At 34.0% G+C, this 24,039-nt stretch overlaps 1 protein-coding gene and 1 long non-coding RNA gene across 19 annotated transcripts in view; one reads left to right on the top strand and one right to left on the bottom strand.

Annotated features, from left to right (window-relative positions):
* LOC115066185 (synaptic vesicle 2-related protein) overlaps nucleotides 1-24,039 on the bottom strand; it is a 795,221-nt gene that overhangs the window by 286,615 nt on the left and 484,567 nt on the right. For all 18 annotated transcript variants that reach the window (XR_007422134.1, XR_007422133.1, XM_049451314.1 and 15 more), the window contains one exon: nucleotides 17,527-17,652. Coding sequence is in view for 16 of the 18 variants with exons in the window: in XM_049451314.1 (XP_049307271.1) it covers nucleotides 17,527-17,652 (126 nt within the window). In the remaining 2 variants the exon portion in view is untranslated. The remainder of the gene's footprint in view (nucleotides 1-17,526; nucleotides 17,653-24,039) is intronic.
* LOC125777225 (uncharacterized) lies at nucleotides 1,356-3,940 on the top strand. The gene is made up of 3 exons (XR_007422185.1): nucleotides 1,356-1,495; nucleotides 1,583-1,759; nucleotides 1,831-3,940. It is a non-coding gene; the product is annotated as an uncharacterized LOC125777225 (long non-coding RNA).

The following is a 24,039-nucleotide window of genomic DNA, read 5'->3' as shown; positions in this document are numbered from 1 at the left end:
ACTTTTTAAAAAAACTTCCATTGAATATTACGTCAATTAATTATTCGAAGAATTACTGCAAAATACATTTGTGAGAATACTTTTTAAAAATACTTCCATTGAATATTACGTTAATTAGTTATTATTCCTTAACAGCTTGGATTAATTCGCTATTTCACGTATGTAAGTATTTTTGCCAATTGTTTTTGATTCAGAATGAAGTATAATTCTCTTCTCCTCTTTTATTAGTTGCCTCAGCATTTGTCGAAAATTTTACACATTTCCCTCAATCTTTTCATATAACCAGCAAAAATCAAGTACACATTTTTATATTCATCTACTTCCTCAGAATGAGTATTCAAGAGGAAGATGGCAAATTATATCAAATTGTGGAGTTCCTGGACGAAATTACTGAGACTGGGAAAAAAACCCTTGAAATCGTTCCAGCGTCGTGGGTGACCAGAACCGATGGAAACAACAATACTACTTGTGCTTTTCCTCCCCCCCATAAATATTGTATAATAGACACAATAGTGAAAGATCTCAGTCCTCCACAATCATCGTGGGAGAAATTTGACGTTGAAATTCTCACCAGTGCTCGTATGAATAACGTTATACTAATATTTTTCATGCATTCCCAATCGTTTATCATCGAATTGAAATAAATGAATTCTTCTTTATTAGAGAAAAAATAACCTACTCTTTACAGGGAATTACGACAAGGCCCAGAGGAGGATCAAACGTCTTTATAAAAAACGTGATAACGTAGAATCCACAGATTCAGATACTGAAACCAAACGAGCTAGAAAATTAACCAAAAATCAAGCGGCAATGATGTCAAGGCAAACTTTTTCTCTCTTAGAACAAATTGTCGAAGAAAGAGAGTCCTCCACATTAAGAACATCGAGAATTCCTGAGGCTGAAGTTTCCAGAAATAAAAATCAACCAAGAGATGATGAGGCAGCCGGGGCTAGAGCGTCTCAAAGTAAATAGCTGTGTTAATTTTTTTTTCAGGAAAATTGAACCTACTAATTCTCATTTTCATTAGGTAGAACAGCGTACAGTGACACAAAATCAGAGAAAAAATCGGCATTGATAGCTTGCCTAACACGTTTGAGGGGGAGTGCCATAGGCGATCCTCTTAAAGGTAAGTACCAACCATATTGTGGAGGAAATTTGTGTATTTTCTTTGTTTTTTTCTCATTTTTCAGAATTTGTCATGGATTACTTGGATGCTAAATTGGATTACCTCATGTACAAACTACGTGACGATTTCTCAAACTTAAAGCGATGCATCCAGTACGATTTAAATAGAAAAATCGAAGAGCTCAAGATTAACATGACCATGCATCATGTTGCTGGAGCTCAACCCATGGCGTCCCCTAGGGAAGGATTATCTACAAACTTTCCTATTAAGACTTTGGAAGAGTTCCTCGATTTTGAGAGGACTCTCGACCCAATGCATGAGGACAATTTGGCTGACCCTGAAAAGGCTTTGAGCAAGCGTGTGACACTTGTGAGTTTATTTGGAATATATTTATATTTTGAGGCGTTATTATTGACTTTACCAATTTTCTGAGAATATTTTTGTGGTTTTTTTCAGAAAGAATTTATGAGTGTGTTAACGCATAAAGAATCCAATTACGCTGCAGACATTAAGAAGATCCTCAAGGAATTAATCGCCAAAGAAGTTCAACTTAATTATAGTGGCGTAGGCCGTGTTGTCAAAGGAAAAGGAAAAAAAATTTCAGTGCAACAGCGACTTTTGCGTGTATGAGAGGTTTGTATACGAAGTCCATTCATGGTGACTGACTTATTTGGTTTTCATTGATTTTTTTACTCGGTTTCCAGATTTCATTGAGACAAAATATAAAGACTCTAATCAACCATTGAAGATTATTACGGTTACAAGTGATTGGCTAGCAGGTGCTGGCGACAGAGATGGAGGATGCATACAGCGTAAAAAGGAAGTTGGTGCAGTTTAACTGAAAAAAGAGCTTAGAGGGATTGAACCAGAACTCACCTGTCAGTGAAAACTTAATTTTGCGAATTTACTGTTTCTCGTGTTAAAAAAAAGGAGTTAATTTTTAACGTTAATTTTTTTGTTCATTTTTATCGGGAGTTTTGTTTAGTAAAGTATATGTAGAACAATATATATAATATTAATAATATAATAAAGACAATTAAATATAATTACTTCCAATAAATCGTTCTTCATTGAATGTGCCAATCCACAAAATACCTATTCAAATTACTTCTGAACAATGACTAAGCCAAGGTATTAAAAAACAAAAATAAGCCTGGAACGGCGCTGGTTTCAGTGCCTGGACCAGTGTTAATAAGACGGCCTGGGCCAGCCCTAGTTACCAGGTCTGGCCCCACGTTACATTCCAATGATCATCCACTATTGGTCCGCGCTTGGATACCAAGCCTGATCCAAGCTTGCCAAGTCTTGGGAATGGCTTGGTTAAAGGCTGGGCCATTGGTGATTTCCTACCTGGGATTTGTTTTTCCTGGTTTATATATAATTTTTGCTCCATATTCTCCAATTAAAGCATCTTTTCATTTTGGCATTTGGATTTCTAGGTGAGACTGCAAATGTTAGTGGTTGGTGATCGGTATGAATTTCCAAATCTGAAACTCCGTATAAATAATTTCTTAGATTTTTTAATGCCCATACGATAGCGTATAGTTCTTTTTCGTTAGTCGCGTAATTTTTTTCAGTTGAATTTAATGTTTTAGATATAAATGTAATAGGTTTGCCCCCTTGGCTTAAGACTCCACCAATAGCTTCATTTGATGCGTCTGTTGTTAATATAAATGTTTCGTTAAAATTTGGTTGAATTAATTCAACTTGATCTACTAATATAGACTTCAATTTCTCAATTGCCAAAAGTCCTTCTTGTTCCAGTCTGATTTGAATTTTTTTGGACATATGTTGTGAAACTCTTAATGGTTTTGCTATTTTAGCATAATTTTTAATAAACTTCCTGTAATATCCAATCATTCCTAGGAAACTACGTAACTGTCGTAGAGTTGTCGGAACTGCAAAATTTAAAATTGTTTCAACTTTTTTTCGATCTGTCTTTATAACATTATTTGCAACTATATATCTCAAAAATTCTACTTCTTCTTGGTAAAATTTAGATTTTTGTAATGAAATTTTCATATTTGCGTTTTTTAGTACTTCTATTATTATACTTAAATGTTTTTTATGTTCCTCGAAGTTTTTTGAAAATATAAACGTGACAAAATTTTCCAATAAAGTCCCTTAAAACATTATCCATCGCCCTTTGAAATATACTAGGCGAGTTTTTTAAACCAAATGGCATTCTTAAAAATTCGTATTTTCCGTTATTTACTGAAAATGCAGTTTTTTCAATATCGTGTTCTTTAATAAGGATCTGGTGAAAACCCGATTCCAGATCTACTGTGGAAAAATATTTCGAACTTCCTAAATTTGAAAGTATTATATTGCTATCCGGAATTGGATATTTATCCGATTTTGTTACTTCATTTAATTTTTTATAATCGATTACCATTCGCAATTTCGGCGTACCGTCTTCATTAACACCTTTTTTTGGTACAACCCAAATTGGTGAATTATATGCGCTCTTACTTGGCCTTATTATTTTATCTTCCATCAATTTTTTTACCTCTTCGTTTATGAAAGAATTAGCAGAAAGAGGATATGGGTATTGTTTACTCCATATAGGAGTTTCAACAATTGTCGTTATTTCCGCTTTTATATCCGTTCGAAACGGTAAATTCATATTTATTGAAGAATGTATTTGATATATTTCATTTCTAATTTCCTCTCTTAAATTTTTAATTTCATCTTCGTTTATGTCGGTATTTCCTTCGACTGGCGCTTTAGAGAACTTTTCCTCTAAAATAATTTTGTTTACATAGTTTTCCTCTTCTATATTGCCGGTATTATCATCGGCTGGCGTTGTAGAACTTTTGCGTTCCACAGTATTTATTTTTTTATATTTGCCGGTATTTCCGTCGGCTGGCGCTTTAGAAGTCTTTGCTTCCAAAGTATTTTCGTCCTCCTTAACAATCTTTAAATCATCCTTACTTTCTTGATGCTCATATTCGCATCCTAAGCTAAATATATCCTCCTCTTTTTCATTATTTATTATTAATTTCTTTTTTTCCAAGTTAATAACAGCATTAATGTCGTTCAAAAATTTGTATCCTATTAATAGGTCTGCTTCCAAATTTTCAATTTCGTAGAATATTTGTTTTTTACCGAATAATGTGATAATAGCGTATTATCGAAAAGCCATTAATTGTTTTTACTCTTTTTTGTATGTCCAATTTATTTTTATTTTTGTATATTCCCGATTTAATATAGCAACTGGTTGCTCCTGTATCTATTAATATTTCAAAATTCTGACCAGTAACCCTGTCATCTAGAAATATATATGGCAGAGTTAATTTTGGCCTAAAAAATGATCCTCCTTAATATTATTAATGCGCTGTGTCTTAGTCGGTGGCTGCACATTCTGTTGTGTACTTCCATGTGGCCTTTTTTCTAAATTGTTTTGGTTAAATGTTGTTGGCTTTTGCAACATACGGTTGCGTGTATGGATGCTTGAGTCGACATCTATTGGTGTAGGTCGTGGTTGGTTATTCTGGTATCCCATTCTTTGGTTATAATTCCTTTGTGGTTGGACTTGTGGGAACCGTAAATTATTATTAAAATTACCATTATTGAATCTGTTGTTAGAAGTATGTTGCTTGTTATTATTGTTGGGATTTGAATAGTTTTTTCCAAATTGTAATGCGAATGCAGCTCGCATATTGTTGGATTCTAATTCTTGTGCTTTTGCTAAAGCATTTGGTAAGTCGCTTGGCGATAGTGAAAATAAAATGTTTGCTAAGTTTCCGTTTAGCCCCGTTAAAAATGTGCGTAAGGCATCCCGCCTATTTTTAGCATTAAATTCTTTAGTTACGGCACTATCTGATCCGTAAGTCATTATCGTTTTGTTAATTAGCAATGTTAATTTCTCATTAACCTTAATATAAAATTCGATTATGGAGTAATTGCCTTGACGAAAAATACTTATTTCTTGCTCAATTATATGAGCTGGTCGCTTGTCGGCGTAAGCGAAATCTACATAATCGTGCTAGAATAGCATCAAAATTTAAAACCGTTCCGTGGTTGGACAAAATGTCATTAGCATCGTGAGTAATTTTATTTCTTAATATTGTCAATGCAGCAAAATACCTACGGCTGCCTCTTACGTATAAACTCATCGCATTGTTAGCCGATTCCCTCCAGCTAACATATTTATTCTGTTTTCCCCCAAATTCTGGTAAAGACTTTATTACTTCTAGGGATTCGTCACAGCGAATCTCTGAATTTATTACTTCAGGTTTGTAATCTGTTATTGTTGTAGACTTCGTTAAGTCTTCTATTTGTCTGCGCATTTCAGATATCTCGAATCTAAGTGATGCATTCGTTGCGGCAATTAGTCTTGCTCCTAAGGTCTCATTTTCGCTAGTTAAAGCCATTTCTATTTATTAATTTTCCTTTTCTTTAAATATGGGCAATTTTTAATTTTATGGTTGCTTTTACAATAATCGCAATAATGCAACCTTTCGTATTTTGGAGCACTTGCATTACTCCCCATTTAAAACAAATATTCCTTTTTTGATACTTCTATCATCTCTATAGTCTCAGACATAACTGTCTCCTGATTATAATAATCCTCAAGTGTGGCCTTCTTATCTTTTCCTATATATTTACAAACTTTCTCCATACATTTAATTTTAAGTTTATCTTTATTTACATCCCTTTCTTTTTTGTTAATGCTATCGACTAATAAAAATCCTTCAGGATTTCTAACTATTCTGTCTATTTCGTTATAGTTCAAGTCAATTGGTAGAACATCCGTCATTATGTTTTTTTATTTTTTTTCAAATTTTTATTTTAATTTTTATTTTTTGATCCTTTCTAGAAAAGGAGACTCTTCTATTCTGGAGGGTCTGAAGTTCAGAATCGCAGAATTGAGTTTTTTTATAAACCGGAGGGTCCCCCTTGCGGTGGTGAATCGCGGTTTCAAAATATTTTATTACTTGGCTGGTCGAGCCTTCAATGATTCTTAATAGTTTAAACTTAATTGCTAAAATTGATTGTCTATTTTGGTGTGTCTATTTTGGTGTGTTGTAATTTCCTTAGTCCTTGGTTTCCCTCGATGGCTACGCCGCTGCTTGACGTGCAATGCCTAATGATGTTTTTTTGTTTTTTAAATATTTGTATTTTGTGATTTAAGTCACTCTTTAATTTTTTATTCACTGTTCATTTTTTTTAAATTTATTTAAAAAAAAAATTTTGTTCTTATTTATTCTGCGATTGTCACAACACAACAAGCAATGAAGTTTTTGCTTACTTTACTTCAAGTTTGGTTTGGCTTTTCTCCCTATTCTTGGGATACTTGTTTTTTTTTTTAATTTCTAATGCGTTATTCACATATGTACTACCTCTCGCATGAGGTTTATGTACGTTTACCGGTTAGTGTTCACTAATCGCGACCGTTATGGTTCTAGGGATACATTTCTCTCCCTTTATACGACGAACACGTGCCTTAACGTTGGGCGCCAATTAACTTCCCTTGTGTGGGAAGTATTAAAAAAATATGTTCCGTTCCGCTATGCGCGGCAGAAATTAAACACAAGTGTTGATTTGAGCGTGATAATATGTGGTGCGCTTTGATCATCAAGATGATCACTCAAAACGGTTGCCGATTATCCACTGGTCTTTATTAGTAACATCACTTATATTTATATTCTTATAATTCTATGCTTATTACTAAAGATGCTTTGGCATTACATTAAGTGATGAAATGCCAGAGCATTGGATTTCCAATTATTCTCATTATCAAAACAAATAATGGAATATTGAATTTTGCTTACTTATCAAAACAAGTGATGTATTGATTTTTAATTAATTAAAGTATTCTGCTGACCAAGCAGTAATACTGTGAGAAGATACAATTTGTTTACATTTATCTTTAGGTCTCTGTGTGGCTGCTGCCGTTAACTTGCAAATGTGTAGTACATTGTTTTGTTCTATAATCAATACTTTTCGCAGCGCACGCGATTTAAGAAAGAAAAAATCTTTCCTCTTAATAATCTTATATATAAAAATATGTTGGGTTTTTGTCTGTTCGCTATAGCTGACTAAACCGTTGCATGAAATGAAAAATGACCTGAAAGGAATCCCATGAGGATAGTTTGTAAAAAACAAAATTCCGAAAAGATTTATATTTAATCGAGTTTCGAGCGTAAATTTCCAAAAAGTCACTTTTCCATATAAAACATTGTTTGTTTATTAAAAATTATTCAGTAAAATTTCGTATTCTTGATACGAAGTGGCTCATGGACCTAGCGGACACCACAATCTCACTACGGTTTGTACGTCTGACAATAAATACACGAAACACTATCTATGTGCTTTTCTTTCGGAAACGCAAACTGGAAATAATGGATATCCACTATATCGGTACTCACCAGACGACAATGGCAGAGCATTCAGCATTTAATTTAGAGCAGTGAATATCGAAATTGATAACACATGGATCATACTATATTCGCCATTATTGTCTAATTCACATTCCAAACTCATATCAATGTTGACTATTGCAGCTTGGTGAAATTGATCAAATACGTCAAGTACGTCATCAAGGAAAGCAACATTGCGGTTATTGGCCTTGAACGATATGAGATCAGCAGTATCAAATGGGCCGATATGTGAACTGCAATAAAGCGCTTTGTAAGATATTTACTTTTGCAATTCATGAAAGTTTTCCGACTGTTGTGCATCTCGTAATTCATTTGGAGAAGGCCAAAGAGTGTATTTCAACTCAGATAATACAGTACAGCCAGCGCAAACACCTCCAACATTTCATTCACATTGACAAGTTGTTTCTCAACTTGCGTCAGTGATGCGTTTGCGAGAAAATACTATATACGAAAATGCCTTAATATTAGACGTGTTTTATTTGACCATCACAAGCTAATAACGAAATCATAAACAAATAAAACGCACTTAGCTTATTTCATATATTCACTTAAAAATGAATTGTGTTGGCAAAGCGGTCAAGAACAATCAGCTGATGTACAATTTAGTTTGAAATTTCATATTTGTAAACGGAATATTAGTATACTATACAAATATACTTATTTTATTTATTTGTGGTCTTGAATGCAAGAAACTGGAAACAAGTGTTCATGTTTGTCAGAAATGTAACTCAATACTCATCCAAAAAATCGGTAATTTTGGTTTGTTTACATGTTCATCTGTCAAAAAGAGGTTTCTCGCTATTGCGCACTACTTTTTTTGAAAAAAGCTTGCCATTGTGAATGAAAAAAGCGATGAACTGGCAATGCCTCTATTTCAATATGCAAGCTATGATAGCTCATGACAAGTCAGCATAATTATGTTGGCAAAGTCTTCCACACAAAATAATCTAATAGCTTTATTTGCTAATCGGTTTCGGTTGCTATTGATTCAGCTTCATTTGAGTCATTGCGTATTGTGAATGGTACAGTTTGAGAAGCATGCGGGCAACTGCAATTGCTGAAATATGATAATCACTGGAATCAAATGATGGACGACACGATAGCTACTTCGCATGCCAAATTATCGTAACTACTATTGCTTGAGTGCACGCGCAATTTTAGCTGGCAAAAATACAGATGTTAATGACTTAAACTGGAAGATTCATAGTCAAATTCCGGGAGGTTTGCGCTCATACAAATCGATCGATCGTCTTGACAAAGAGGAAGAAGGCGAGATTTGTCATTTGCGCCTCAAAGTTGGATCTGTCATTATTATATTTAACAATCTTCATTCATGCGCCGAAACTGTGTAATGAAACCTGACTGATTCTGACGCAGCTATCGAATACAAAGGGGGCATAATTCTTGATTTTACGAGTTCCTTCGAGTTGCAACAATTTGCCACTTCAGTTCAAACGTATTCAGTTGAATCAACAGTTAAATTCGCCAGAGACATTAAATTAAAAAAAAAATTAAAATTTTATACACAGCGCTCTTCTCCCATATCTGTGTTACTGTAATGACACAAAATGGACGAAATTGGCCAACAACCACGCCTACCGCCTATATAGTCAAAATAGTCCAATGTAAAATTCCACTTGATTCTTTCACTTCATCAAAGAACATTTTTTAGAATGTGGTATTAACAAAAATTGATAAAATCGGGTCGTTACTACCCCAACTCCCATATACTACATATCGTCACCTGAAATGCAAAATAACGTTTCATCAAAAAATTCGAAATTGAGTGTCTTATTGATTACGCTTCACTACTTCAAATTACATACATAATATTAAATATGTTCAACATTTTCTGGTTCTGCGGTCATATATAAACCAGTTTTATCCAATATTAATATTTTGTTTCACTCATGTTCCATTTTATTCCGTGTTTCATTCATGCCACTGTAAATTTCTGAAAATGTTGTTACGTTATTTTGCATTTCAGGTGACGATATAATGATTTTCGATTTTCTAACAAAATTTATGCCGAATACGTCGCCCAGTGTTATATATGGTATGTGAGTAAAATTGCTTAGATTCCGTTCCTCGGCGTTTTACACCTTAAGGTATATATAATTGGCTTTGATTTCTGCAAGATGCAAGAGTATAAAATGTTCGGTTGCACTCGAAATTAGCCCTTCCGTAATTGTATTTGAGTTTTATGTTATTAAAAATTTTAAACAAATAGTGAATTAAAATTGATGGAATGTTTTAACCGTGGGCCCATGGCTTACCGATGGTAAGAGCGGTACTTATTCGTCTTTGCCTTTGCGAAGTTTAACGGGGAAACGAGGTACACAGCGAATGCTATGTGAGGCCCTGTGAGTCATCTGACGGCAGCTAAACAGCTGAAATCAGACGTCGCACATACATAGAAGCATTTACCCTTAAAAACCGGACAAAATTGAAAATTACAAATTTCAGCGATGGTACTCAAATTTGATTTTTTCTTGGTACTTAAATAACAGTTCTACATTGAACCAATTAAATGAATGACCTTCAGGCCGCTATATTCCCACACAAGTAGTCGGAACCTAGATTTCGTTCAGAACGCACGTGCTTATTCGCGAAACTCTCCATTGTTCTCGAAATTGCAAGTGTTTTGTTTATTGCGTGAACGGAGTTCTTGAATATATTTTTTATGGATTCAGGACAAAATGGTAAGTATTTAATATTAATGATATAAAAATTAATTTAGTTAATGAATTATTATGTTTTTTTTGGGAAAACAATGAATCATTAAAAAAACAACTTTTTTTTTAATTTTTTAGAAATTAGTGTTTTTGTTATAGTGTCGGGCGAGGTAGTGTCGGGCGAGCTATGAATTATTTTTCCTAGTAAACTGCAGGGTTTCTACTTTACATGTAAGCTTAAATATTTTCCCGGCCTTTAAAAAGCGTGTTGTAAAAAGTTGGTCAGTTGCATAAAATTAGTTCTGCTTTATTTATTTTATTTTTTAATTAAATACTGAAATCCTGCTTAATTATTCTATACGGGTGGTATATAGATGGTATAAGGGGGCTCTATCGCAGCCGGTGTGAAAATTGGGCAATAGACGTGGGCGGTGCCACTTTCTTGTGAAATCCCATATCTCAGGATCCGACTGACCGATTCCGACAAAATTTGGAACATAACATTATTTTAATTTGTACCACTCTGTGAAAATGAGCGAAATCGGACTACAACCACACCTACTTCCCATATAACACAATTCAAAATTCTTTTCGATTCTTTCACTTTCCAGTACACAAATAAGGAATTAATTAATATAAAGGAATACAATTTTGCGGTAATAATTCCCTTAAAGTAAGCCACCTTTTGACCAATAATTGTCTAAATCCAACCAAAACTGTTCATGCCCCTAGGTACCGAATATGTGAACCCGATACCAATAGTTGACTTTTGACCGAAAATATCGTTCAATGTGTGAGATATGAAATTGAAATTCACACAGAATCCTTTTCTTACAATAGTATTTCATTGTGTCAAAAATGGGTTGAATCGGGTCAATACTTTCCTGAGCCCCCATATACCTAATATAAAGATTTTAGAACTTCTGGGTTACTTTATGTAGGATGTATCCGCCAATATTTGAAAATTTCTCAATGAAAATTGCAGAACCTATTTTATTCATAACAGTGTATCTTTGCTCCTAAAAAAGATACAATTGCGCGAGAACTTACCGCCTCCAACACAACCCCCACCTATATAACTATTACCAAGATTTTCGGACATCCAATTGACCTTTCTCCATATGATAGCTGATTGTATGTAAGGTACCTAAATGAAATTGAGGGAACATTTTTTTGAGTATGTGGCATATTAGTAGTATGTGGGATGAGCAAAAGTAGATAAAATCTAGTCGGCATTACCCCCTTCTCAAATATATTTAATATAAAATTTTCGGTTGCACCCGAACTTAGTCCTTTCCTACTTATTTTATTTTAATATATTGCATTATTATATATTGTATAATCATGCATTTTTATTCATTTTCATTCATAAAATCACTTTAAATAATTTTGTCCGGTTTTTGAGACCAAATGCTCCTATGTGCGTCTGTAGCCAAAAATTTGGAGTGCTGCGAAAGCCAGCAGGCTGTCTAGTAGTAGTAACTATTCAGTAGAGCTTAGCGTGTCCGGTCATAGGAGGTAAGAATGGAAGAATTAGTGGAGGAGATTTTGCTATCCTTCCCTATTCACGCATGACTGGAGGGTGATTAGGCTGGACAAGACCGAGGAACCATATTGGCAAGCATTGACACACAAGTGTTTAGGAGACTCTTGACGGAAACCACGGCGATTGAGCCGCAATCTCCAGTGGTGACGGAAGAGAAGGACGGACAAAATGGGAATATGGAACCGTCTTCAATCTTGAACCGAAGAAGAGGCTATAGTGACGACTGGGCGCTGTATAAGGAAAGATCGTCACTAGTCCACATAATAGGAGCCTTTTCGCAAAAATGTTACTGGTCTGGATTATCACAGAAATGTTGATGGTGGGTAGACTGTGAGGAATGGTAATGCTATTCCGCTGAAGAAGTGAGCTTCTAGAGGTTTAAAACCACCTTTCACAGATCACTAATACAAAATGTTAAAACGATTTAATTAACATTAAACACGGAATTTAATTGAGTTTGATAGGGTATTAATTCAGCATTGCAAAGGATTAAAAACATATTTATACCATAAAACCACAAAACATTTTTAAAATCTACTCTAATTTATATACTCGTATATACCATTATATCCAAACATAATAACTGTTAATCGTAATAAATGTTGAGTGTTTTAATCTAAATACTACTGCTAATTTTGAGGCGATCTCACATAGGAATGAGTAGGGCATACCTTTATCACTGCTATGGGCTCTATGCTTAATTTTGGTCTTTATATTAGTACAAATATTCAGACATACAATTTTCTTCAAAACTTTGGTTACGCCTGTAATGCCAGTGGTTCTATGGTAACCTGGTTATTTAATCCACTCTGTCACGTTATAATCCGTTCAAAAACAATGTCTTTCTTGAGACATTTCCAACTGGATTCTAGATTATGTGTTTTTACGTATAATACATGATTTTGTTCGTGCCAAATTCTTCTACTTAACCTCTGGTAAAAATGAAATAACGCAATATCTAAACTAATCATTCATAGCGTCATTTTGTAATCCTATGATGTATAGTATTGCCAGATACGAGCTCTGTAGCGCTTTATAAATATATAGGCGCGAAATTCAAAAGACAAAAATGCGGAAGGGAGATATTTTCCAACCTAATATCTAGAAATTTCTTAATACCTAGCAATTATAACCCATTGTCATTTAACAAAAAAATAGTTTTCAATGAAAATTTTGCGACTATAAATTGAGACATAAACTGTGTAATTTTTAAGTTATATCAAATAGCACGAATTATGCAACTTTCATTAAAATCTACGGAGAAACAACGTGAGATGTTATTATACCCTGAACAGGGCAGATAGATAGTAACTTACCGAAAGAAACGTAGGATATAATTTATATATAAATGATGAGTACGATTAGGTGAGTCGATTTAGTAATATCCGCCAAAAACAAAACTCTTTTTAGTTCTTCTTTAACGTTTTCTCTTGTTTTTATATACATAATATTAGAACCAGACACATGTTTCTGAATTTCAATACTAGGTCTCACGGATTGACCGATATTTTCAGTAAAAAGTCAGCTACAGGCACTGGGTTCAACACATTCAGTAGCTGGAACAGTTATGTTCAGATTTCTATACTATTTAGACGTGAGATGAAATACAATATCTTCAACACAGTATTTGTGCAAAATTTTATTTTGAAAACGCCATTGCCTCTAGATTTGTACGTTGCAAACTGAAAGAATTATAGCCTTGACAGATGGCAGCGTTGATCCGGATTAACTGCGCACTTAATCAATTCCAAGCTTGTAGGTAACAGACGGCAGCTATGCGAGTTTGAAACTCTCGTAAATAGCTGATTGTCATGTAACTTGAGTAAAAATTGAGATATCTCGATGAAACTTGGTGGATAGGTTTCTAAGTACACAAAAAAATTCGAGTTCGTAGATGGGCGTAATCGTAACACTGCCACGCCCACAAATCGCCAATAACTGAAAACCATAACTAAGCACTAAATTCACTAAATTAAGATATATAACTGTAATTTGGTGCAGTGGATCGCAGTAGCTAGGAGCACCTGTGGGAAAAATTTTTTGAAAAAGTCGGCGTGACTCAGCCCTCTAACAAGTTTAATGTATAGTACATATCTTCGACTAGCATGAATATTACAAAACTCCTACCGCTCCATCCACATATAACGCTACTAAAAGCGCGATAAATCAATAACTAAATACGCCAGAGACATTAAATTTTAGCGCTAATATGGTATGACAGAGTTTTATGGGAGCTGGTATAAAAATTGGACGACGGGCGTAGCTCCGCCCACTTTTAGATGAAATCCCATATCTCGGGACCCGACCATCCGATTTCGACGAAATTTGGTACGTGACATTCTTTTTATGTTCCTATGTCACGTTGAGAAAATTAGCGAAACCGGAAAATAACCACGCCTACGTCCCATATAGCACAATTTTAAATTCCACTTGATTCGTTTAGTTTCCAGTACACAAATCAAGAAGGAATTAATATAACGAGACAAGCCTTTGCACGAATAATACCTTTAGTGTATGCCACCTTATAACCAAAAATTGTTCAAATCCAATAAAAACTGTTCAAGACCCTAGGCACCGAATATTTAGACCCCAGTACCTATAGTTGACTTTTGTTATAAAATATCGGTCAGTGTCTGAGATACATATATAATTGAAATTCAGGGATAGTATGGTATCGATGGTAAAATGGTATGTCTGTATGTCAAAAATGGGTTGAATCAGACTTCCCTTAGTCCCCATATATCTAATATAAAGAAAATCGAATTTCCACGTGACTTTTTACCGCATATATCGGCCAATATGCGAGTTATCTCAATGGAAATGAGCTAGCGTGTTTTACTCATAACAGTGTGTCTTTGTGCCTAAATTAGATAAATTTGAGCGAAAACTTGTTCTAGCCCCCATATAAGTAATATCAGGACTTTCGAACAAGAGGCTGACTTTAATCTATATGATTAGTTTTACACCTTAAAGTATTTCCCTGGCTTCGATTGATTCAAGTTACAAGAGTATAAAATGTTCGGTTGTACCCGAACTTAGCCCTTCTTTACTTGTTGTAATTCCCTTCTTACTTTTAATAGTTATAATTACTTTCCGTATTTATTTTTCCAATTTGTTGTTAGCATCTGTGCTGCTAAACACGTACGTCAATAAAACACAAGAAAGGTTCGAAGTCGAGAAGCTGCTGTCACAACAGACAGGCGAAAGATTTTCCACTCGACTTGCACTCCTGCTCTCTGAGAGCACTCATCATCAACTTTGTAAAATGCAAGTGTCGAAACCGTTGGAAAAGGCAAAAGAACAGCTGAAAACAGACCAAAACACGTGCGGGATGGGATAGATACCGAGAGTTGAAGAGACATTTACAGACAAAAATTTTACGAAACTAAATGATCTCATCAACCTCAACAACCGCGCCTTAAGTTCTGCTTTTTCCACACTGGATAAAGTTGCGAAGCAAATGGGTGTGATAGTAATCAAGAGCAAGACGAAATATCTCCAGTCATAAAGCAAACAGTCGTCGCATTAGCGACTAGACTCCCACGTCACTGTTGACAGTCATAACTTCGAAGTCGTAGATAATTTAGTCTATCTTGGAACCATTATTAACACCATGTCTGATATTGTAGCATTGAAAAACCACGCAGAAAAGCTTTTGCCAACAGATGCTATGACAACATCTGAGAGTCGGCGTTACGATTTTATTTTTGAGACAAAACTTATGCGGTTCTTTGCCCATTGGCAACGGCGGATGCCACAGTCGATGGAACGATGAGCTGTACGAGCGACGACAGCGGCCACTCTGGATAGGTCATGTCGTTCGAATGGATGAAAATAATCCGGCTCTGAGAGTGGAGGAAGAGGAAAACCTTCACTTCTTTAGAAAGATCAGATGGAGAAAAACTTGGCTACACTTGGAATCTCCAATTGGCGCCACGTTGTGAAAAGAAGAAACAACTGGCGCGCTGTTGTTTTTTCGCGCACGGCGTTTTTAATTTACACTTTTTTTGAGACTCAGCTACAATAATGTCTTCGCTTGTTTTCATAGGTAGCTCAGTTATTTGTTGAAGTCACTGAATATCGAAAGTGACTCCAATCAGTTTTCAGAGATTTTGTGATTAACACTATTATATTGATGCTTTTTGTTACCGAAAAGTCTATAAGGTTCAGTTGAGTGCATTATCTACTGCAGATCAATTTTATAATGATCGTATTAAATCGTAGTATTTTATTTTATGTAAATTTGTGAAAGAAGTGTGCGACAGTTCGTAAGCATCAAAACTGGTTTGTTTAGTGCAAGTTGCGTGCGAACAGTTGGAAGCGAATTTTGTTGCGCTAATTAATACGTCAAGGAGTTAAGTAGTGAGATCATCTAACACATCTCGATTGAGGGTTCAGAAACACTACCGCTAATAGGAGCGTTTCCACTTGGGGTATGTGTATGTGGTAGGAAATTGAATTTTGAGATTGTTTTGATTACTAAGCCAATATTGGTCCATGGTCATTGGTTTTGGGAAGGTTTGGGACTATTTGCTGCCACGTGATCATTTTCTTGAATCGACAGTATATATCCCTACCTGAAGAGGACTTACTACTGAGGTTTGAGAATTAGATGCTTCTTGTTGATTTTGTAGACTGAGGTTCATACTGCTATGTTGTTTTTGTTGTCGTTATTGGAAAAGCAGCAGAACAAACTCTGGGCCTCTGGGTGTTTACTGAATATGTTGTTGCTTGTCTAATTGTATTTGTTGTTGTTGCTGCTGCTATATGTGGTCTTCGTCTTTGTGTGAGGAGTGGTCTGCAGATGTTTTGGAATGTAGGGATTTTCAGAATATTTTTATTATTAATATTTTATTTTGGCTGACTCGTTTTTGATATGTTTTTTCTCGCTCTAAAAGTAAGGCTTTTTTGTTTTTGGTGCTCTGTGCAGGATAAGTGACGCAAAGATTATGAGGCTAAGTCCTTACTAGAATCTCTTATCCGGAGGTGTCTCTTACTATAACAATACCCTACGCCAATTACAGTTAGTTATGACACTTTATAAGTTTTCGATTAATAGTTTTTTGTGGGCGTGGAATAGCAAGTTACATCAAAATATTTCAATTTTAACTCAAGCTTGCACGGACGGATGGTCGGACAGACAGACAGTCACTCAGATTTCTACTCATCTCGTAACTCTGATCATTCATATATATATATATATATATATATATGTATATAAATAACCCTATATCTACCTCCATTAGTTTTAGGTGAACAAAACTATTATACTCTTTAGCAGCATGTTTCAAGAGTAAAATATATGTTATCTTGAACTTTATATATCATGAAGTTGTATGGCTTAATCTAAACGCTAATAGTTCTTTTATTTTTTATCAAAAAATTTTAATAAAATGTAAAAATTATATATTTTTTAATTATTAAAAACTTCAATATTTTTTGATTCAGATAGTTTAGTTTTTCTATAAGCTTAAGTAGATATAGAGATTAATTAAACCATTTAATAGGTTAAATATTTTTACTATGTGTGCAATGAGACAGTTTTTTCAACTAATTTGATTTCAAAAGATTTATTTTCTCGTCTTAATATTAATATATTTTATTATTTTGAAAATTCAATTTATTTTTACAAAAATTAATTGTTAGAAGTAAATTTTCACACATTTCATCTTTACACACTACTAATTTAGAATTTAATATTGTTGTATAAAAAAAATGAAAAGTTAAAATATTTTTACAATATACAATATGCTTAGAAGTTTTTATATGAAGAGAATAAGTGTATATATTTACCGGTGTTAGAGAAGTAAATAACAGCAATGGTGCCGTTGAGAAGCCCAAAAGCCATCGCCATCCAAAGTTTGGATATATCGCTAAGGCCAAAGCAATTTCAAAGCAGGCCCCCAAAGCCCAAAAACACTGTAAATAAAAAATTTATCACTAAAATTATTGAGGAAATATCAAGATATTTTTTCAATTTAATTTAATTTATTTAGTATTGAATAGAAATAACACTTAAATAGATAGCGCTTGTTAACTCTCTTTTTAACCTTTATTAAAAAATCAATAGCTCCACTGAAACAAATGTGTCCTAAAACTATGGAAAATTTACTTGTTTTAAGGAAAAAATGGAAATGAAATAGCACTAAAGAAATGTCTTCCTTAAGTTAAGGAAACACGATTCTACTTTTAAGTACATATGGTTTCTTAAAAAGAGGAAAATATTGCCTTAAATTAAAGGAAATTTTCTTAAACGAAGAACATTGTTGTCTTTAATTTAAAGTAAAGACGTTCTTAATATAAGGCCATCAAATAAAAACGACTTCCTTAGATTAAAAGGTCTTTGACTCTAGAATTAAGTCTCCCTGTCTTTACATTTAATACTAATGGAATTGCCTTAAATAAAAATGCAAAAACCTATTTTCTGCATTTATTTCATTTCATTGTTCTTAAAATTAAACTTATGTTTTTAAAACTTATTTTTTTCATTGATTTCATTTCATTGTTCTTAAAAATTAAACTTAGGTTTTAAATACTTATTATTATTTACATTATAATACTTAATAATAGGGAAAATAATATCTTTTAAATTAAATACATGTATAAACGTTTTGCAATTCTCCTCCTGTTAAATAGGATTGAAAATGGCTCTCAAATTTATTAATTTTGATTTCATTGCATAGCAAATTTATATTATTTTCTAGTTTAAAGACTTCAAAAATTTTGTACGCTGTAAATTTGGTTTATAAAAAAATATTATAAAATCTTTTTTAAATATTGTGCCATATCGCTTTACAAATGAATAACAAATTATTTCATCTGTAATATCAATTGTGAAGTGCTTTTTAAATTCATTGTAATATGTTGAAGTTTTCGAAGAGTATTGTCGGTTGCTGCAGTTATATTCTAAAATTTCAAAACTTTGTATAAATTCAGGAAAACAAAATGTAAGTTTCCTTGCCAAAGATAATAATATGTTTTTTCTCGATGTTGTATTTTTTGCATACGTTTTTAATTGTCTATGTTTGCCCTCAAACAAAAACGTCCAAAGATTTATCAATAGTCCAGATTCTCTTTTTATTTTACAGTAGTGAATTAAAAATGGTGTTTAGGTTAAATAAATGAAGATATTGCTCATTATGAAGCATGATATGCTCTTGGAGGCTTTGAATGTCCATTTCAGAAAATTCTGAAAAAAGCACTAAATCAACCAGTTCGCTCAAATTTAATAAAAATAACCATACTTTATTATTTTTAGGTATTTTTTCACCAACGAGTAATGGGAAAATGTATATAAAGCACATTATTTCTCTCCCGGTCATTTTAAGTTTAAAGTTCTTTAGGTGTTCTGTTTTGAGTGGCGGTGACTTATTACCTTTTTCAGTTAAATCATAATCGAAATTAGCTTTTTCACAGTTTAAAAAGACTAGATAAAAAAACTTATTTTCAATAAAATACATTATTATGTGACATAAATCGTAATTGAGAACGCCTTCAAAAATATCATGCAGAAGGTCGACGGCGAAATTTTCAATAACATGAAAACTATGCAATTTATTGAAAATCGAATTTTCTCTGACACCTGTTAGTTGTACGTTACTAATTTGAACGTCAGAATCATAATTTTCTTTGTTGCGTAGCTTGTCAGAAACTTATTGAGCTGTTTTGCTTGTTTTAAAGAATCTACAAAAATAGTTAAAAGAAAAAGATCGTGAAAAACCTAATATATAATTCAGAGCCAAGTTGTCACCCAAAACAAGACCTAGTGCAAAATAAATAGTTTTAACTTGGTTATTTACTTTTATTTGCAATCCATTTTGTTCTAAATCGTTAAATATTTCAATTAATTTGTATAAACATCGATCATTTCCGAATATTTTTACGTCTTTTGATTTAAATAAAGCTGCTGGAAAACTGAATTTTAATTTATGATTTAAACAAGTAGGTACTGAAGGCGAAGAATAATAAGCTGCTAAAATAGGCTCTGTGTGAGAACTTAAAGGATTACATATGTACATACGTCCAGCAGCACCAAAAATGCGCTAAAAGAAAAACTGTTTTAAGAAGGGATAACAAGAGAAATGAATATAAAAAATTTTATACAATGTTTATTGGTACTTAAAGTTAAAAAAAAAAATATTTTTTAATTTTTCTTTACAAAAATTAGTACATAAAATATCACGTGCCACAAAGTACAATAAAAAAAAAGTTGTTCCACGGTCTCCATGATAACTCATACAGTTTTTAACACTTTTTGATGGTTTTTTTTTTAAATATTCGAAAATGTTTTCTCGATAGTCTGTCGAGCCGAATTTTTTAATTTAGAAAAATTTTCCAATTTACGGAATTTAGAAAAAAAATGCGTTTTACGTCATAAATGTCACACTTTAATTATGTTTATAAAATTTTTTAATAAAAATATCAAAAATCCGGCTCGACAGACTATAGAGAAAACATTTTCGAATATTTAAAAAAAAAACCGCATCAAAAAATATTAAAAACTGTATGAGTTATCATGCAGACCGTGCCGGGAAAAGTAGTTTCGAGAAAAACGCGTTTAAACTTTCACCTGTGTGTATAAAATCCTCGTCGGGTCTGATTTTCTACCATAACTTTGTATCTATGGGGAATTTTTAAATTGACTTTCACAGAAATACGCCTAAAACTATAAAGAATAATAAACTATAAAAAAAATCGATTTTTTCAAAATTCGGGACGTATGTAACAAGGGGTTTTTTAATTCTATATCGTCGAAATACAAGAAAATAGGAATCATAATACGTTCAGAATTTTGGCATTTTCGCTTCCAAAGCGATCCATTTATAAAATTTTTAAGTGAGACACTTCTTGATAAAATAGCTTTATTATTTTGAAATTTTTCATACACTTCCGGTAATTCAAAATATTTTTTAAGTTGGAATTTTATTGGAAACAAAATACCTGCTGCTATTGATTCATCTATTGCTTTGGAATTACATGAAACCAAGTTAGAAAGTGAATTATCAATTTGGATTACAGAAGGTTTTTCGTACATATCTGAATCTAATAACGTTTTAACAAATGAATGCTCTGAAGAAAAACTGGCGAATGGTGCCTTACAAAACGATATTAGCTCATTTAAATTCTCACGAACTTCACTAAGATCTGACTCTAATTTTTTTACAATTTTTTCCAATTCCTCACTAATTGGACAAGTTATAAGATTTGTTATATTTTTTTGTAGTAACGTTACTTCCTCTCGGAGCAAGTAGTTGCTGGAATATTTTTCTAATGTAAATTTTAAACAGTTTTCTTTTAAAAAATTTAAGTTTACATTTGATGTTGGTTTTTCAGTACTGTTTTCTATTTTTCTTTTTTTTGACTTGAATTGATTTCAGAATCAATAGAAATATTAAATGCAGTTTCACTATCTCTATGTCCATGCTTTTTTCCGCATTTCTCATATGGCGACGAAATGACTTAAAATCATTAAATTTATGTTTACACTCTAGAAAACAGCATTGGAAATAATCTACAGCACCTTTATGATGAACATACTGCAGATGTGTAATAACTTTTCACATTGAAAAAATATTTCACCACAGACAAAACAGATTACCATTTCTTAAATTAAGGGGATCGCTAATAAGCGATGAAACACAGCTCAAGTTTTCGTGTGTCAAATTAAAGAAATATTTCGCCAAAAACTCCCACACTTGTTTGCACTCTGCTGGGTATTCTAAATCTAACGTTGCGAAAATTTCCTACTTTGTAATAGTTGTTAGCGAAGAATACATAAAATTGCGTCAAATTTATATCATCTTCACCGATTCCGCACAAATGTGGTTGAACTGTTTCTCCAGCTTTGCACTTATTGATACCTTCAATTACGAGTATCTTATGTTGAAGCTATTGCCTGGTAGCAGCATGTATAAGAAATTCTTCTCTGGACTCAAATAAAGTTGTTTTCTTGTTTTTTTTTTTGCGATGAGTCGGTTTTAACATACTATGAAGCAACAAGGAAACAATCACATCACGTGTATCTACAAAGCAAATATAAGTAAGAGTATTATTATTACTCCTTGATACATTTCATAATGTAAAGCAATTGAAGCTAACCTTTATCAATATTGGTTGTTAAATTTTCCAATAATTGAAGACTATATTTGTCTTTGACGTAATTGTTAAAACGCGGTATCAATTTGGTTACGAGATTTTCCCATTCTTCCAACAAGCAGTTTGATTTTAGAGGATATTTTTTTTCAAAGTCCAACTCGATCTATGAAACAAACAAATCTCTTGTAATTAAATAATCACATAGACAAAACGACGTTTTACCAAACAATATCCAAACTGTTGCTTTAGAATTGGCCACTCTGTTAAAATATCGTTTGTTGTAATTGTTGAATTAAAAAACATTTGTCTTGTCTCGTATGTAATATTCCAGTATTCTACCACTTTATCGTACGGCTCAATGTTGTTTTTAAGCCAATATTTCGCTTCGTTTTCGTTTGAATATAAATCTGTATTAAGGTTTTTACCTAAATTCAACGAAAGACACGAATGCAGTTTCACTGATTCAGGATTAACTTTTCGTAGTTTGTAAATGCTGTTGTGGTAGTGCGCGTATAAATTTCCACTTGGCTTTTTACACTTTTTGTATAAGTAGTAAGTATCCTGTAAACAGTAAATTAATAAGCAAACCTAAAATCAAAGCATCGGAGCATACTCTTGTAGAACCCCTCAAGGTGATCTAGCCACCGATGCCCAGAGCATACGTAAATTATGGAGGGAACACTTCTCCAGTCTGCTGAATGGCAGTGAACGCACAACACCAGGAGTAGTCGAACCCGATACCCCAATCGATGACGATGGAGCAGACGTTCCATTGCCCGACCATGAAGAAGTTCGAATAGCAATTGCCCGCCTGAAAAACAACAAAGCGGCAGGGGCCGATGGATTGCCGGCCGAGCTATTCAAACACGGCGGCGAAGAGCTGATAAGGTGCATGCATCAGCTTCTTTGCAAAATATGGTCGGACGAAAGTATGCCCAACGATTAGAATTTAAGTGTGCTATGCCCAATCCATAAAAAAGGAGACCCCACAATCTGCGCCTACTACCGTGGGATAAGCCTCCTCAACATCGCGTATAAGGTTCTATCGAGCGTATTATGTGAAAGATTAAAGCCCACCGTCAACAAACTGATTGGACCTTATCAGTGTGGCTTTAGACTTGGTAAATCAACAACCGACCAGATATTCACCATGCACCAAATCTTGGAAAAGACCCGTGAAAGGAGAATCGACACACACCACCTATTCGTGGATTTCAAAGGTGCTTTCGACAGCACGAAAAGGAGCTGCCTTTATGCCGCGATGTCTGAATTTCGTATCCCCGCAAAACTAATACGGTTGTGTAAACTGACGTTGAGCAGCACCAAAAGCTCCGTCAGGATCGGAAAGGACCTCTCCGAGCCGTTCGATACCAAACGAGGTTTCATTCAAGGCAACTCCCTATCGTGCGACTTCTTCAATCTGCTGCTGGAGAAAATTATTCGAGCTGCAGAACTTAATCGAGCAGGTACAATCTTTTATAAGAGTGTACAGCTGCTGGAGTATTGGCGTATATTGATATCATCGGCCTTAACACCCGCGCCGTTAGTTCTGCTTTTTCCAGACTGAACAAGGAAGCAACGCAAATGGGTCTGTCAGTGAACGAGGACAAGACTCACGTCACTGTTGATAGTCATAACTTTGAACCAACAACAATGTCAGCCTGGAAATCCAACGCAGGATTACTCTTGCCAACAGGTGCTACTTCGGACTGAGTAGGCAATTGAAAAGTAAAGTCCTCTCTCGACGAACAAAAGCCACACTCTATAAGTCGCTCATAATTCCCGTCCTGCTCTATGGTGCAGAGGCTTGGACGATGACAACAACCGATGAGTCGACGTTGCGAGTTTTCGAGAGAAAAGTTCTGCGAAAGATTTATGGTCCTTTGCGCGTTGGCCACGGCGAATATCGCATTCGATGGAACGATGAGCTGTACGAGATATACGACGACATTGACATAGTTCAGCGAATTAAAAGACAGCGGCTACGCTGGCTAGGTCATGTTGTCCGGATGGATGAAAACACTCCAGCTCCGAAAGTATTCGACGCAGTACCCGCCGCGGGAAGCAGAGGAAGAGGAAGAACTCCACTCCGTTGAAAGGACCAAGTGGAGAAGGACCTGGCTTCGCTTGGAATTTTTAATCTAATGCATTACCTTATTCCTTTGGGAAAAGTTGTATAATTTTGTCCGCTAAATTCGAAAAATAAAATCT

Source organism: Bactrocera dorsalis, chromosome 3 (assembly GCF_023373825.1).
Source record: "Bactrocera dorsalis isolate Fly_Bdor chromosome 3, ASM2337382v1, whole genome shotgun sequence".
In the NCBI taxonomy this organism is placed as follows: domain Eukaryota; kingdom Metazoa; phylum Arthropoda; class Insecta; order Diptera; family Tephritidae; genus Bactrocera; species Bactrocera dorsalis.
This window is presented reverse-complemented; position numbering and strand designations above follow the sequence as displayed.